At 39.2% G+C, this 17924-nt stretch overlaps 1 protein-coding gene across 10 annotated transcripts in view; it reads right to left on the bottom strand.

Moving 5' to 3' along the window:
- MCPH1 (microcephalin 1) overlaps window positions 1-17924 on the bottom strand; it is a 228582-nt gene that overhangs the window by 174648 nt on the left and 36010 nt on the right. For 6 of the 10 annotated variants that reach the window (XR_002090579.2, XM_019488425.2, XM_019488430.2 and 3 more), the window contains 2 exons: window positions 2926-2963; window positions 171-333 (listed from right to left, as the gene is read on the bottom strand). The exons of 1 other annotated variant lie outside the window; for it this stretch is intronic. Coding sequence is in view for 8 of the 9 variants with exons in the window: in XM_019488425.2 (XP_019343970.2) it covers window positions 171-333; window positions 2926-2963 (201 nt within the window). In the remaining variant the exon portion in view is untranslated. Of the gene's footprint in view, window positions 1-170; window positions 2371-2925; window positions 2964-17924 lie in introns of those variants that run through there. 3 more of the 10 variants (XM_019488432.2, XM_019488428.2, XM_059730218.1) reach the window with 3 other exon arrangements.

Here is a 17924-nt window from a genome sequence, read left to right as displayed (position 1 = left end):
AGATACCAGAGCTATCCTGGGCATTGAAAGCAGTCTAGCCATGGTAGCATAGAGTAATGCACAGGCCACTCAACATCTTGAAAGTTAGCTCAGGTATCTTTATGCTGTAGTGTGCACTGTTAATGCCTGAAACTTGAGCTATATAAAAGAAACATGATATACTTGCTTACCCATTCATAACACACAATCCAACAGCCATGAGCAATTCCCAGCATTACATTCAATGTACGACGAGGACTTCCTGCAACTACATGACTAGTTGTTTCACAAACATCATTTGAAAATGAAAAGCCTCCTAATTTATTCACCACCTGAATTACAGTATTCTGTTTCCTGCCAAAAGAAAAAAAAAAAAAATCAGCATCACTCCACATGAACATTTTTATTACACCAGCAGTAGCATGTGCAAAAAATCTGCATACATTTTAATTCTGCCCTCTGCTGACTGGCTGTTTGTTCTAAACCTCTTCTTCATCTTCCCTCACAGCCTTTACCTTGGCTTCATGCTCACCAGACTCCTCTTGCCTTTTTGTCCCCTACCTTCGTCCTATTTTCTTTCACTTTTGTTTCCTTTCCTTATGTCACCTAATAATTTAGGCAGTAGATAGGGTAGATTGGCACCTTATAGCCCCAAAGCCCAGTTCAATTGCCTACACTGATCACAAATCTGACAACTAGCAATCTTGTGAAGAAGGATAAAATACCTATGGTATTCTACTGGAGATCAAGTAATTTAGAAAAAATCCTGAGTGAAGCCACATCCTACATAATGTTGCTCTTCCGAGACAAAGCAGACGGGGCCCATTACTCAATCAGCACAAGCACACTCTGGACATCTCCTTAAGCCCTGGGGCACTTTCATTTAAGCCATTTTTTTCTCTGCAGAAAGTAACTTTAAAAAAGCTCTCAAAATAAGCTAGCTAAAACAAACAGAACACAGAACAACTTTAACAAACCCAAAAAGTAATCTCCACAGCAAAAGCAGCAGCTTTTTTTTTTTTTTTTTTAACTGAGATTTAAAGGAACTATGGAACAAAGAAAATAAACAGCTTAACAAACTGACTTGCCACTGAAATCAAAAGGTGATGTAAGTGAAGAAACACTTCTGGAAAAAAAAAAATCAGGACACTTAGGAGCCTAACTTTATACACATTTGTGTGAATCCTGGCCTTCGTTATTTGTCATGAGATGTAACTGGAAAATCTTCAGTCTCCTTTTAACCATAAAAAGGATTTCAGCTTGACAGAGCACATTAACAAAGGTCATGGTAACTTTACAATCCATAGAGGATGCTGACCCTGCTGGACTACAAGCTCAGGGGATGTGTATTTCACACTATGACTAGAGTTAGTCTTGGCTCTTTTTGATATACTCACAAGATTCTTTAGGAGAGGAAAAATTCTACAATATGAAAAACTGAAATAGCTCTTAGATTGTTTATAGTGTTTCACAGATCACAGAATTTGACTAGCTTATATCTCAGTATACTGCAAAACTGAGGATACTGATTTGCATTTCAGTGAAACACACACACAGGTACTGCTGTAGACCAATAGGTGAGGATATACTCTTTATGACCAAAAAATGATGCCACAACACCACCAACTTCACCACTTCATACAGTTAAATTCTAGTGACCTTTTTTGGTCTTTGTATCCTCTTTGGACTGAAAAACAGGTTGTTGACAGCTGGTTTTGTATTTTGGATTCTTTTTTGCTCTCCTAGGACTTTCCCCCACCCATAGACTGGTGGCCACAACCTTATCATGCATCATAACTGCAGAAAGACTAAAGCACAGGTCATAAAAGGAATTCTGAAGAATAAAGTTGGTTATCACAAAATATTTTTATAGTAAATATGTGCAATAATAGTAAAGCAGATTTTACATCAGGAATGTATGGAAACAATACAGATACATTTGTACTTGCTTGCATGGGTAGGACAGCCTTATGATTGGGTCCAGAGATATGGATTCTCTTCCAACTTTGCCAAGACTTTTTCTGTGTCCTTTTGAATATGAAGGCTTGCCTGAAACTCACTGTTCTCATCTGTAACACGCTGATCATATTTACATGTCTTATAATGATGTATTACTGAGTGGTTTATGAATTGTACTGAGGTTCATAGATGGACAGTACCATCAGTGTCACGTTTTATTACACAAGAACAAGATAAAAATGAAAATGTACTTTGTTTCCATTTTCTTGAAATATTAACTTAGGCTTATGAGAAAAATATTGACAGAAACATGTACAAACCTTTTAAAGATAGCCAGTAATTGAGTGCCATTTTAGTACTCATCTTCACGTAACTATCATGATTTGATTAATGTTTTCAAACCCGAAACAGATTTGTGGGTGGCGCCAATAACTGGAGTTTTTGAAAAAGATTGAAAAAAAAATGTAACCAACCATAATATAAAATATGGAATTGTTTTTGTTGGATGTTATTTTGTAAGAGTTTAAAAAGAAAGATAAGAGCATGCCAGAAAAATATTAATTCTTCCACAAGTATGCAGGGGGAGCTGCTTTTAATGTTTTACGGAGTGTCTAAAAAGCCTAAAATTAATATTTCCTTAAAAGCTATTTATGTTAAAGAAAACATCCAATCCAATGTTTCAGTTCATTATGACATTCTTTACAAAAGCAATTCAAATTTATGTGGAAAAAAGGCTCTTTCAGGCTAAAATTCCACCCATTTGCTGTATACATTCACTCAGAAAAATTCTCAACTTTTTCATCTTAGTATTATTACCCTAAATTCGATTTACAGATCTTTTATGTATATACAATCTAGCATGAGAATGAAATTTTTCAAATATGGACTATATATTAAATTCAGTGCAGTTTGTGCAAGAAAAGACTATTCATATTGAAGTTCAAATTTTATACTGAATAGAAAGTCAGCAAAGTATCTAATACTTACTCAGAAGACATGCTTGTCATGACTAGTGTTCTTGTTGGCTAGAAATTTAGAAAAGGAAGAGCAAGAAAACAAAGTAAATATATGGAAGATTTTCCCAGAGCAACTAAATTATAAGTACCACTGAAGCAAAAAGCTGAGTCATAATAAAGATGCAAGTATTCCAAGACAAGAACTCAGACTAGATTGCAGGTGACTTGTTTCCAAGGCCAAACATATTAGTAGTGCCCAATGGCACTAGGAAAGGCAATATCAATTTACAACTTCTACCATTTCTTTTATCTGCTAGCATATTCCAGCACCTAAATAAATGCACCAATGGTCTTATATAGGGGTATGTCTATACTGCTTCTGCTTATGTAAAAGTACATCTTACCTATAACCAATACTGCGTGTAGGTTTTGAGAACACAACCTAAAACCATGGCCCACTGACCTGTTTCTGCTCCGCCACATTTTCTAGACCTAGAAATGAGGCTAAAAGCTCCAACTCTGGCATGCTCAAGAAAATACCAATGAAGCACTATATTACTGTTTACATAAATACTCAAACACACAAATGTACTAAAAGTATATGGAAAAACTGAAAGAAGGATTTTTTTTTAAAGATAAATTATAGGTTGCTTAAAACAGTTATGCAATACAAAAAAATTGCAAAAACCTACAGCTCCACACAAATCAAAAAAATCAGGCTCTTCTACCCTTTTCCCATATCTTGCCCATGTCAAACAAAGTTCCCCAATTTTTTCCCACCACCATCAGTAATTTCCTCTGAGTTCTAAGAAGTCTGAAATACTGTAAATCAGTTTAAGGCTAGTTGTAAAGAGCAACACATTAGAAACTCACTCTGCATCTTACTCAGTAATGAATCATAGAATTAAAAAAGACCTATTTTATCAGTGATCACTCATGCCCCACCACTACAAAATTATTATTTATTGAAAAGGGAAGAAGGAGAACAAGGAGGATCCAGGCAGTTACAGACCAGACAGTCTGTCCATGATACCTAGAAAAATCATGGAGCAGGTTATCAAGGAAACTGAAAGGCTGATTTGCAACAGTTAACACTGATTCATCAAGAGCAAGTCATGCCTGACCAACCTGATTTCCTTGTATGACAAGGCTCTCTGTTGGTGGGGTGGAGAGCAGTGGATATGATATACCTTGAATTTAATAAGGCTTTTGGCTTGGTCTCTGATGACATTATCATTAGTGGATTAAAGAATAGAGTCTAGATGACAGTACTGTAAGGCAGATACAAAACTGGTCGAATCATCACACTCCATGAGTAGTTACCAATGGCTTGATGTTGTAGATGGCACTGAGTGGGGCTCCTCAAGGTTCTGTCTTGGGTCTGGTATTAGTTAATATCTTCATTAATGATTTGAAGGATAGGATTGAGTGCACATTTAGCAAATTTGTATATGGCACCAAGCATGGTAAAGTTGCAGACCTTGTAAACTGAAGAACTGGTCCAAAATTAATCACATGAAACTCAATAAGCACCAGTGAAAAGTCCTGCATGTGGGCTGGAACAAATCAAATGTACAAATACAGATGAGATAGGCTGCAGTACTGGTTAGGCTGCAGAACCTGGGAGTAACAGACAACCATAAACTGAATATGAGTAACTGAATATGAACTGTGTGCTCTTGTTGCAAAAAAATAAATTAAAAAATTAAAAAAGCATACTAGGCTTCAAGCATTGGCTTGCAAGTCAAGGGAAGTGACTCTTCTGTTCATTTGGCACTGGTGAAACCTCACCTGGTATACTGTGTCCAGTTTAGGTCACTCCACTTCAAGAAAGATGTGAACAAGTTGGAAAGAATCCAACAGAGAGCAACAAATCTGATTCGAGTTTTGAGACACATGAAATACAAGGAAAAACTGAAAGAACTGGGATCATTCAGTTTGGAAAAAGAATGACTGAGGTGGGATTTGACTACAGCCTATATACTTAAACGGGTAGTTACAACTATACTATACAACTACTATAGAGATAGACTTCTCTGTGGCTGCAGAAAAATGTTCTTAAACTGCAGCAAGGGAAATTTAGGTTGGATATTTAGAAGAACTTTCTCACTATGAGAGTGGCTAAGCATTGGAAGAGGCTATTCAGAGAGGTTATAGAAGATCCATTTTTGGAAGTCTTTAAAAGAAGGTCAGATGAAAAATTGTTTGAGGTGGTCTAGTCTGGGGTAATCCTGCTTTAAGCATGGGGCTGAACTAGATGACCCTCTGAGGTCCCTTCCAACCCAAATTGTCTATGATTCTATGTCTATTCAACAACTCAAATCTAGTCTAGCAATTAGGAATTCTAGGTAATCCTAGTTTATCCCATGGGTGGGAATCTATTCTTGCTGCGAATAAGTGAAATACAATTTAATATAATTAAGATTATAATCAGGAGGCATTAGAGCCTTTGTGACTAAGCACAGTACCTCAATCGGAATCGATCCAATCTACACAGGTTTCTCTAAACTGCGTAGATTAGACTGTTAACAAACAGAATTCTCATTCACTCTTTTGTTAGCCAAGGCAGGCAGATGTCTGCACTGATCAAGGCCTGAAGGCAGGGGCTTTTCCACCAGGCTGCCCAGCTCTGTCAGACAGCAAACGCCCCAGCCCCACCCCCTCTCCAGACCCCTGCCTCTCTGCCATGAGGGACTCCTCCTAACCCCCAACTGCTGTGCATGCCGGGCTGAGGGGAAGATAATGGGGGGGTCTGTTCCCCTGCCCCACCCCCAGAAGCTGAGAGATGGGGGACTGGTGAGGGGGTGGGTCTGGGATGTTCACTGCCTGGCAGAGCTGAACTCTGCAAGGAGGAAGCCTCTGCCTTGGGGGCTTCCCCCTTCCCCACTGTGTGGACCCTGGCTGGTGGGGGTGTTACCTCTCAGCCCTGTGTTCTTGGGGAACTCTGACACAGGACATGGCCTGTCTGACTCACAAAGATTTCCACCCCCCTCCTCTCCTCTACCTGAACAAGAACTGATTACACAAGACAATGAAAATGCAGTAGGAGACGCACCTAAAGCCCTCCAGATAAGGGTGACAAGAGTGAAACAACTGCCCTAGGTCTCATTTGCATGCACGATGGAACCAGATGACAATTCATTTACATGGAAGATGGAGAACAGAACGCCCAAAGCAAAGACCGCAGTGAATTCTGGGACCAGAGAAGCAGGGAAGCACTGCATGATGGGGAATCTGTGCTCCAAATGCTAATCAACCCACATTTACACACACCCAGCTCAGCATTTATCAGACCAATTCTAATTTGGATTTACAAAGGACTCCCCCCCCAAGCAGAAGTAAAAGTTTAATAGGCATCTCAGGCAGTACATTCCCCGGGCCCACTATGGGAGTCCCACTTAAACTTGATTGACTAAAACTCAGTTGCCGGCTTAGGGAATGCTGAGGCAAAGAGACTGAGTCAGAGGGGGTATGAGCAACATTTGGGCATACCCGCTCTGGCTCTGTCTCTTTGCCTCAGCATCACAGTGTCCAGCCCATTGGAGCCCTGACCACAAGTGTTGTCATACTTTTCCCAGGATGACTGGTGGAAGTCCTCCCCACAAAAGTTATGAAAAATCATGCTAAGCTGAGGCTTGTTCACAACAGGTAAAAATCCAAAACGCTGACGCTGCAAGCCATGTATGGTTTCTGAAGAAACAATGAGGTATCTCATCCAGTATATCTGCTATCCATAAGAATTTCAAGCTGGCTCCTAAGTGTCTGGTTACTCCTTAACAACTTATGTTTTTCCTGGTTGTTAATCAGTTTCTTGAGATGTTCCAAACCAGATAACCCCTTGTCAATAGAAAAGACAATTATTTACACTATAAAAAAATGCTTTGAAGAAGCTGAACTGAGGGTATAAAAATCTGTAAAAAAAAGCAGCAAAGTGTGCTTCAAATGGAGAAGTCACTCTGACACAATCCACTGTTGTTCCTAAGAAGCTAGAAGAAACAGATCATCTACCTTCAAGGACTGTGCTAAGAACTTTACCTGCCAGCATTGGAACTCAAGTGCTTTGGACTGGTGAGATCCCAGCTCTCGCTCTCTCTCTCTTTTCTTTTTTTTTCTCTCTAGGCATAGATTTCTGAAACTGAATTGTATTAATTAAGCTTGAGCTAAGTTTCCCCAAATACTCAGTGAAACCAGGGTAGTATTGTAATTGTTTGTGTTTGTTTTCCTTTGCATGTCTATTACTACTAGTGCCATTATATATTTCATATAATTAGCAATAAATAACTTTTATAGTCAAACTAGTAGTAACTGGGTGTATTTTTCATTTTCTACTTCTCCTTCCCCACTTGCTCTGCAGCAATGCTTCTTTTACCTAAGCTAAAGATCCCTGTGAAGCTCAAAAATACTGTGGGGTCTGCTCATCAAGAGGCTAAAGATTGGGACGTGCTGAGTTTGAAACACATAAGGGGATCAGCTTGTACAGGCTGATTGACCCAGTTTGGCTCAGACATGCCCTAATGAACTGAATGCTGGCCCCTGAGGGTGTCAGCTGGACACCCAGCCGGATTCAGAAGTATTCTGCTTACCTGTGTGCTTGTGTCTGACTGCAATTTATTGTTGCTCTGATGAACTGATTCTTGGCATATGAAGGTGTCAGCCTGTCCATGCTGATCAACCTGGCCAGGTCAGGTGTGTCACATTAATCTGTGTGTATCTGTGTGTGTATGGCAGATTTAGTGACTGCAGGAACCCAGCCCCATTGAAACTGGGTCCTGCAAGATAGCTCCATTGGCAGTGAGAACTTGCAGAAGGGAGATATACAGCTCCGTATAGAAACACAAGTAACACAAGCAGCACATTGACAGAATTACAAAGACCCTAGAAACGTATCCCTAATAAATAAGCACACCCCAAAGTGATGGGCAAATCTGGTAACAGGGGCCGGGGACCATTTCCTCCCCACCCCCCTGCACCCACCCTCTGTGTCACCTCTGGCTGGGGTGGAAAACAGAGGCTTTGCTGCCTCAGCTCTGTGACAGCTTGGGGCAGGGCCACACAGCTCAGCTGGAGCAGAGGCAAGACCACACTGTTGGGGCGGGAGGGATTAGTGGGGAGCCGCAATGCATCCTGCGATGCTGGGAGACTGCAGCCTAACTTGTGTTGGGAAGGGATCTTGTGTTGGGAACAGATGTTCGATTACTGGTCTAGTCTAAAATGACTCAGTCTGATACTACATACATCCACAATGGGAGAGAGGGAAAGGGGGAGGACAGAAGTGGGGGAGAAGGAGGTGTGGCACATGATAAGTTTAAAGTAAAGCACCGCTTTGGATTTTTTTTTTTTCCAACTGTAAGCAACCTTCGAGGCTTAAGGTCTACAAGTGCAGTTTAACGTACAGTAGCCTATTTTATTGTGCATTAAAGTGTCACATCAAAAACCATGCTAATACATTAATGTGCTGTACAAATAGGCTACTGGGCATTAAGTGCCACCAAAAAAGCATGTGCCTCCACTACTGTACATTAGGGCAGCCTAATGCGTTTTTATTTAGTACCCCCCATTAGAGGTACTAAATTTAATGTGCAGGACCAAAAACTCATTGATGAACATGTAGACCTTGGACCCTATAGACCTTAAGCCTGTGGGGCTTTAGGTTTATGCACCCTAAAAACCAAACTATTTTCTCTCCCTCTTAAGAATTATTCCATCTTCAACCAAAAGCAAACATTTATGCAAGTCAAGGATCATTAGTGAAGCAGACAGCATTTTGTTTTATTACTTCAATAAGGACAGAGAGTGCTTTAAGATGGTTACCCAGCGGAAATTGAGCCAAATTATGCATCTTAATTTTCAGTTCTACATTTTTCAAGTTAACTGCTTTTGCTCCCTTTTAACCCCCTTTTATACAATTTATTTTCATCTACGCTACTTTTGTCTGTTTTATTTTACATTTTGGTTTTATTACAAAATATTTTTTGAGTTAACAGTTTCTTTTTAACTAGCAAAAAAGCATCTGGGGAGCATCATTATGAGTTTCTAATGCACATTTATACCAGGATTACTGCTACTAAAAACACTGGAAAAGGTGGCATTTTATTCATCATTAATCTTTGATTTCTAAAGAGCTGCATATTTGTATTTTTAAACAGAAGATTATTCTTTTGAATTATATTTTAAATTTGGACTGCATACCATATTATATATTAGGCAACTACAGGTCCTTTAAGCATTTTCTTATATACACAGTTGCATTAAGTATTTCATTGTAGAGTCTGCCAACAGCTATATTTTTTCCAAATCACATGAAATATAAAACATGTATTTCAATACTTTAAAGGAAAGAGCATTTCTAAACCTTGCCAATACTTAAAACAATGTGATACTTCCTGTATGTGAACTGACCTAACACCGCAAAAGAGATACTCTCAAAATATGTTCACTTATTGCTAAGTTTCAGCAGGTGTTCCTTGAAGAAGGTTTAAAACCATCACAGTACTTTCCAAGAATCCTGATTTTTGTTTCTAACAGAACATCACACCATCTGGTAAAAAACTACAAAGTGAACATTCAATTTGTTTTGTAGGCTAACTCCCAAGAAGAAATACAACCACAATAAAAAATTATTTGGTAACAATAATATTTTAAATTTATCACTAGCTAAGTTCTGGTTTTAAGGCCTAAGGAAGTTAGATCTCACTTTGTCCTCAGGCCAAGTGGAATTTGTCCAAGAAACACAGGCTGTCAAGCAATTTATACCATCTTTTGGTATGCAATACTTTTGTCCAAATACTACCCTAACTAGCTCTAATGCATGGCCTACTAGAGTGGAGTTATTTTAGGGATAGAAACAGAGTACCTTAGATGGTCCTCATATACCGAGCCAGATAACAGAACTGAACCTTCCATATTTTGTGTTCAGAAAGGATGACCATAAATACTGTATCGGATTTAGTTAGGGAATCATGCCAGTGACAGTATGAAACCAGGAAGCTATCTTACATTCACAAAGTCCAGTTAAGAATAAACACAGAAAGCAAGAACAACATTCTCTGTTTTGTACTCCCTGTCCTATTTGGCTTTAGATGATATGTTTCTCTTGCAGGCTTCTACCAATTCCTCAACCCCCCCCAAAACAAAACAAAACAAAACAAAACAAAACAAAACAAAACAAAACAAAACACCAAATCAGTACTTGCTTTCAGGTTTTCACTGCTGCATTCTAGGCCTACAGTTATAGGGGCATAAGACAGAACCAGAAGCATAAAACTGAAACAGTCAGGAATCAGTCAGTTTCAATCTATGACATGCTCAGACTCTCAAACTTCAATAATCAAAGTCATCAGCAAGAAACTACATTTCATTACATTAACTTATCCGGCTGGCATGAAACTAACTTCGACACCTGCTACACATTAAATACATTCCGCAGTTAACTGGTTAATTATGCGATAAATTTATACCAGCCAAACATGCAAAGTAAGACCAGCCACATATGTAAAGTAGCTATCACATAAAAATACTATCCAGCTATAAAAAGAGCCAGCCAGCTATAAAGTTAGCGCTTGAAAATATGCAACCCCACAGCTGGTTTCTGTGAAGCTTTAATCTGAATGTGTAGTAGTCCCTTGCGTTCCTACACACACCAAATGCACAAACAACTGTCTCTCATAGTTGGCAATATCTCTTTATTTAAATTAGTTTCAGTGGGACTTTTACAAAAATATTAAAAATATTCGTACATTATCTACTCCAGCTGACCTCCCTCCATTTACTGGTTGAGATAATTATCCAACTTGCCAACTTACACTTGAAGACTCTGTTCTCTTCCACAAACTGAATCTTAGCTCTAGCTGCAAAATGTATGCACTGTAATCCAACTGAACCTTATGGGAAAAGATGGGCAAAGTAAGACAGTTCCCAGCAAAACAAGAGACAAAAATAAATATTAGTTGTTTGAATGAAGTAAAAAGTCAAATCTCACTGCAAAACCACCAAACTCCACAGAATCTTGGAAAAATTAGATATCGTGGCAACAACAAACAGAAGTCCTCAGGACCTCCCATAACTTAGATGATAGATGCTTAATAATAATTATTTCAATTTATTTTCAAACCCTGGTGAGCATCCCTAAGATGTTTTACACACAGTTTTCCAAATTATTTTTACAATCACAAAGACTAAAAACAATACTTTTAAATGAAAACAGTTCTGGTCCACAATTCTCCACCATGAGTGAATTCTACATCAAAATTTGCAGCTTTAGAATACGTTTGTCTGGCAATGATCAACAGCACAGACAGCATTGAATTACTCATTCACAAAGAGTGAAAGCAGGTCAAAGCAGTGAAACACCCCTTATGCCTAATTTAAAAAGTTAGGCAGACAAGTATATCACAACAGCAGGAAGACTGCAAGGCAGGAACAGTAAGAGAACAAGACATTCATATCAGCCAGGAGCCTCCAAAGGTAAAACAATTTTCCTAACAATCAGATAGGTTGTGTGAGATGGGGCAAATAACTTTAGATTTTTAAGACACTAATATGAAAAATGAAGCTTCCAGAAGAACCTGTTGTCAACACTAATGTGAATCCCCAAATCTTTCCCACCTTTCAAGCAGGTAGGAATGTGGATTAACTTCTCAGTGGGAGTTGGACAGCAGAAAACAACATTCCCCACAATTAACTTTGAGTAGAGAATATTATGCATTACTTGATCATTATGCATTCAATAATCATAATAATTAGAGAGGAAAATTAAGCAGGAGAAGAAAGAAACCAACATCAGAAAACAGCATGGAGGGCAAAAATAATGTGTGGAGAGAGGGAAGAGAAGATGACAGTTTGATAAAAACACATGCATGCAAACATCATTAAAAACAATAAACAAAAAGGGTATTATAGGAAAGAAATGGGAGAGGAGTAAATCAGAAAGAGAAAGAACAAATGAAAGAAAGAACAAACAAAAAAAAAGAATGAATGAACCACACTGATACAGCTTAATGGGTGAAATTGAAAAACTATACCAAATCTGAATCGGAAATGATTGCTACGTAAAGCACCAGGTAGTTTTCTAATGACCAGGGATCCTGGTTTTCTTTACTAAAAATATCTCCAATTTTGGGGTTAAAAAAAGTAACCCAAAACCCACATTTTTCCTTTATTAAAATTATATATGTAGCAACATTAAAAATGGACCCACCTGAAGGAATAGGAAGGGCTGCCCTGCAGAGGGACAGAGTGGGAAGAGACAGAGTTTGTCTCAGTAAGGACACCGTATACCCCAAGGGCAAGTGAAGCTGTTTTGGAGGTAGCCCTCTTGGAAGAGGGAAGGGTGATGTAACCCCAGTAGGATTTGAATGAAAGATGTTAGAAAAAGTCCGGGAAGAGCCTGTATTACCCTGTAAATAATTAAATACTGTACATAGTTTTATAATGGTCTGCAAGGCTGTTTGATTGTAAGGGAGGTTCTTGCTTGGGGATCCTGCAGCAGCTACCCAGGGATCTGGGCAAGGCCACTGGCTACTGGGTACCCCAGGATCCCACTATTCGGGTGAAGGCGTGGGTATTGTCGTACCCAGGGTTATATATATATATACATACACACACATACATATATAGTAGTGGCATTTCATTTTAATCTCAGAAAAATGTGGAATTTGGGTAAACTTTTTTTAATCCAAAAATCGGGGTTTTTTTTTTTTAAATCAGAGAAAACCAGGATCTCTGAAATGACTGCTCCTGTGTCTAAATAATATGGAAGAAGGCTCTGCATGCTTAAATCTGTTTCTTAATTGCAATATAAACAAAAGCATTATGTTCAAAGCTAAATGGGAGCTATTTAATGTTCCTATAGCTATACTTTAAAAATAAATACTGTACTGCCAGAGCTGAAATACTGAAACCCCTTCCCTTTTTTCAACTGTTTAAATGTATGAAGCTATACTCTCATGTACCTCCACAGCAGAACCTCCTGCTCTGGTTTGTTAATTAACTTGATGGTTTGCTGTTAAGTCAATATAACAGTAATACTACAGCAGTGCTTTGCTTAACAAAATATATATATACAGTTTGAAAACTAGCATAAACCAGGAATAAGCAATTAAAAAGTCACAACTTCTGCTTTAAAAGTCAGTTTCTCTGTTAGATTTTGCAATCCTGCTTAATATTAATACATCTCTCCCACCCACATTGACTGCCAACTTTGTTTTAAAAATAAAATGCTTCAGTTTATACTCAAACAAAACTTCAATCAATTGATTTCAAAGCTCATAAATCTGCAATACTGCAACTTTTAAGTTCTGTAAAAAGAGAAGTATAGAACTATGTATGGTGAGTAATACAGCATAAGTAAAAATAAACAAACAAACCTCTTAATAGATTATTATATATTATGTGCATTACCATAGTACCCAAGACCCTTAGTTGTGGAGCAGCAGCTGTGACCCCCTCAAACCTCCCAGCAAGCTGGCACCCAGTGTAGTGCAATAATGGCCATGATGGTATATTGCTGGCACTGTCCTTCACATTCCCAACTTCACCCCTTTCTTCAGCACCCAATAACAACATATTTTAAGTGTCATCCATGCTCTTCTCTCCACGTGACCCTAAGCACTTTTTTCCCTTAAACCACTATGCTGCTCTGAAACTTCTTTATGTTTTCCTAATAAGAATTATAAAAAATGTTAATGTTACCCATCCCTTTCTTGTTTTTTTTTTAAATAAGATTATTTCTAATTTTAAGTTAGAGTCTAACGTCTCTAGTACCAAAAATGCTTTGTTTCTAACCATAATAATTAATTTCTGTAATTTTAAGTGGAAGACAAAACCTGAATGTATCTGACTAGACTATATTTATCATGGTAAAAGCTTTTTATATCCAAGTCAGACCACAATGACACATTTCAAATATGGGCAACCTGTACCTTCTTTGCCTTTCTGGCCAAACACCTTATCTTTTTTATAAAGGCAGAAGTTTCACAAAATACTAAAAGCTTTTGTGGTAAACAATTTTCCCCAAACAGTTATATACTCTGATAACAGAATCCAGAGCAGCCTACTTCATAACCAGTTTCTCCACAGTATGAGCTTAGACTTTTGTTATAAAATCCCTTTCCTTTAAAAAAAAACCCTCATAAGTGCAACATTAACAATTGTACCTTCACTCAAATCCAAGTGCTACAAGCATGCATGCCAATATGAAGCTGTTTAAAAACAAACCTTAAGGAATTTCAACTAAGTGCATGCTGTCTTGTCCATCTGAGAAGATACGGTTTTCATTATCCCTCACCACACTTAACTCTTTTCTCACATTAACATCTAAAGTAGCTCATTCTACTAATCAAAATAATTTTTGTAGTATAAGACCTTAATCAAATTCCTATTGATACAATAGCAAAGTCTTAAAGAGACACTCCTTTGAAAAAGGATGTGTATAGAGGGGGGAATGAGAGGGGAGGTTGGTTTTGTTGTTTTTAATGAGCCCAGAATTGAGGAGATTCTACATAATGCAGTCTGCTTTCATCTCAACCCTGACTTAGGTGTAAAATGTAAGCAAATATCAGAAGAACCTATGATTAACTTTACCTTTTCCAGGAAAATGGGGTATAATACCTGTTTAATCAAAAAGCCCTTAAGCAATCTGAATGAGTCAGGATAAAATAAATCTCTTCAGTGAAAAGCATGGAAGAAAAGTCTTTTCTCCAGCCAGGCAGCCAAACAAATCTGATAACAAGATTTAAGGGGGTTGGGGGGGGGGGGGATGTAGGTTTTTTGCTACTTGGATAACTCAAAAGATGTCTCTGCTAATGATAGGAAGCAGTGACCGCCACAGTCATATATCCCTAATATAAAATGATAACCCTTCAACATGGCTACCATGAACAGGTTTGAATTCTTTAAAATTTCATAGTTTCATAGTAGCTAGGGTCAGGAGGGACCTGAACAGATCATGTAGCCTGATCCCCTGCCACAGGCAGGAATGAATGCTGGGTTCGCAAGACCCCAGACAGGTGATTGTCCAACCTGCTCTTGAATATGCCCAAGGTAGGGGCGAGGACCACTTCCCTGGGAAGCTGGCTCCAGACTTTGGCCACCCTAACTGTAAAATATTGCCTTCTGATCTCCAACCTAAACCTATTCTCCATCAGCTTATGACCATTGTTCCTCGTCACCCCAGGTGGTGCTGGGGAGAAAAGAGCTCTGCCTATTTGCTGTTGATCCCTCCTTGATGAGCTTGATTTTAAATAATTCAAATTTTTAAATGACATTTTCTAGGCAGAGTGACAAAGAGCCATATAATTTATCCTCATATTACAAGGAGAAAATGTACTGCAACGTTCAAAGAATTTATTTTGTCCTGGCTCTCTCCTTCCACACACCTCAAAGATTCAGGAAAATCACTTGCTGACGTTAATCCACAGTGTGTGTCTCTTATAGCACAGCCTATTTGAAAACATAACTCTTTGCTTTGCAGAGAATCAAAGTTGATTCCTTAAAGAGGAACATGAAAAGCTCTTTAATACACCCCCCACAAAAGGTTTTACACTCTCTCCACCTTTACCCACCTAAAATAATCATAATAATCAATTAACCTAATAATCAATTAACAAAATCACTGAACTTCCGGATACTATTGAAGTTAGGGGTGGTTGTAATCGCTCCTATTTTTGAACTTGGGAGCAGCTTGCAGCTCTTGCAACCCAATAAACATGACTTGGACAGAATTATGAATATAAACTCTCCTTTTAATTCAATTCCTGTTAGTGATAGAGATAAATGAAGGATACATGAACATGAATAATTTGTAATCCAGATACAAAAATACTGTAGTAAGACCACCCTAGATTTTAATTGTTGTTTTAAGACCAGCTCAAAAAAGCCAACCATCAGTAACAAATACAAGTTGTATGAGGAGTCTGAAGCTTGTGAAAGAGTTAGAGATAACACTATAACATCATTATTAATATACAATTCTTGGTCTGTTTTAGAATAGGGAGAAGAATACAATCAAATAACTGTAACGCTTAACTGTCATTTATATTACTGTCAGTTATATGTCAAGTCCTTTATTTTTCCTATTTTAATGTAATGTCTTTTACACTACTTATATTTTAAATCCTAAACAGTTATCGATACACTGTCACCTGAAGACAGTTATCTTCAAAGTTTAAAGGAAAAGCTACTGAAAGAATCTTCTTTCCTGAGAAAGTAATACTCCTATGACCAGTGAAAATATTTCTTATCAGACTTTTATTCTGAATTAAGTTTCAGGGAAAGCTCACTACAATTTAACAGTGCTTCTCATACTGTTTTTTTACAAGCTAAAGTCATGGCTTTAACAGACTGCATTTCTAAAAGGATTTCTATAATTAGAGCAATAGGATCCACATATAACTAAAATACTGAAGAACCACATGTTTTCACTATAATGTAATTTAGAAGAATGATTAAGCAACTCATGTCACTTCAGTATGTAAATTTAGATTGCTGGAAGGCATGCTGTATTAAAATAGCAGAGGAAAAAAAGTGTCATAGTTGTTAGGGGCTGGACCTTTCATAAATTTCCTTTCATTAAGGTTGATGTAAGTTAAAAATAAGTTTTAAGGAGCAAAAGAGTAAACATTATTTAATATTAAAAAGAGTAAAAATTATATTTAATGTAAATATTTAATTTAATCTGAAAAATCGAATCTATTTTATTGCTGTTGTTCTCCCCTCTGCTCTCCCCAGCACGCTTCTTGCAATACTATTGTTACACTGGACAATGAACACAGTATTTATTTTAAAAAATATTTTTGTCCTGATTTACATGTGTTTACATAGTGTATATAGAGATTATTGCACACTAGCTCAAAATAGTCTTACTCTTTTATATCATGTAGGGGCGGGTGGGGTGCATGTATGTGGGAGAGATTCGGGGGGGGGGGGAGGTTGTGAAGGGTTCTGTGGATGTGGGTGGGTTTTGTGGGTGTGTGTGCCCCTCCTGCCCCCCAAGCACACAGCACTTGCCTCCAGCGACAGCAGCAGGTGGTGGGCCCTAAGGGTGCTTCTGGCCCATGGCACGCAGAGCTCACCAGTGGCGTACAACTCTTGCTGAATCCCAGGAGCTGCACATGACAGCACAGAGCCGGCCTGGCCTAGTCCGCTAGCACAGGCCTTCAATCCAGATTGGGCTGGCTCCATGCCAGTACATGAGGCTCCTGGCACTACAGCCAGGAGCCATGCGCCATCTGGCTGGATGCCTCCATGTGGGGCTTCCACCACTCCAGCGGGGAGCTGCACTTGAAGGCACAGAGCACACCCAACCCAATGGCACGTGGACAAGGAGCTGTGGGGAGTCGCACAACATCGGGACAGGCAGGCTCCATGTCTTCATGGGCAGCTCTCCACTAGAGTGCTGGAAGCCCCACGTGGAGGTACAGAGCCGGCCCAGCTTAGCCCTATGGTGCACAGCTTCCGCCTGCAGTGCCAGGAGACCCATGTACTGGCACAGAGACAGGCCATGGCAGGTGGGCTCTGTGCCACCACATGCAGCTCCCAGGATTCAGCTGGAGCTATGCGCCACTGGGGTTGTGCCTACAGCAGGCCAGGAGAGCCCCAAGGGCCCACCACCTGCTGCTGCTGCAGCAGCCTCTGCCAGCAGGGGGGTCCACACCTACCCACAAACTCCACCTCACCTCTCCCTCCTGCAGGCAGGAGTTCCCATCACTACTCACCTGCTGTCCAGTTGCATGCCATTGCACTCGGTGCCCCCATCTGGGGTTCCCAGATGGAGTGCAGGGAGCCCCTTGGAGGTGGAAGCACAGAGTCCACCTGGTCAGTGCATGACCTCTGAAAGCCTGCCTCCCATCAGCTTTCAGAGGGGCAGCTGCAATCCAGTAATACTTGTTTTTCTGGAGGAGCCCCATGGGCCATATAGAATGGCCTGGTGTGCCGGATCCAGCCTGCGGGCCGTATTTTGCCGCCCCCCATTGTAATTTGTTTTTAAAAACCTCATAGAAGTAGAAGCACAGAAAAGTATGGAAGGAAGGAACT

This window comes from Alligator mississippiensis, chromosome 1 (genome assembly GCF_030867095.1).
Source record: "Alligator mississippiensis isolate rAllMis1 chromosome 1, rAllMis1, whole genome shotgun sequence".
Lineage (NCBI taxonomy): Eukaryota > Metazoa > Chordata > Crocodylia > Alligatoridae > Alligator > Alligator mississippiensis.
The sequence above is the reverse complement of the archived record's forward strand: the minus strand, read 5'-3'. Positions and strand labels throughout refer to the sequence as shown.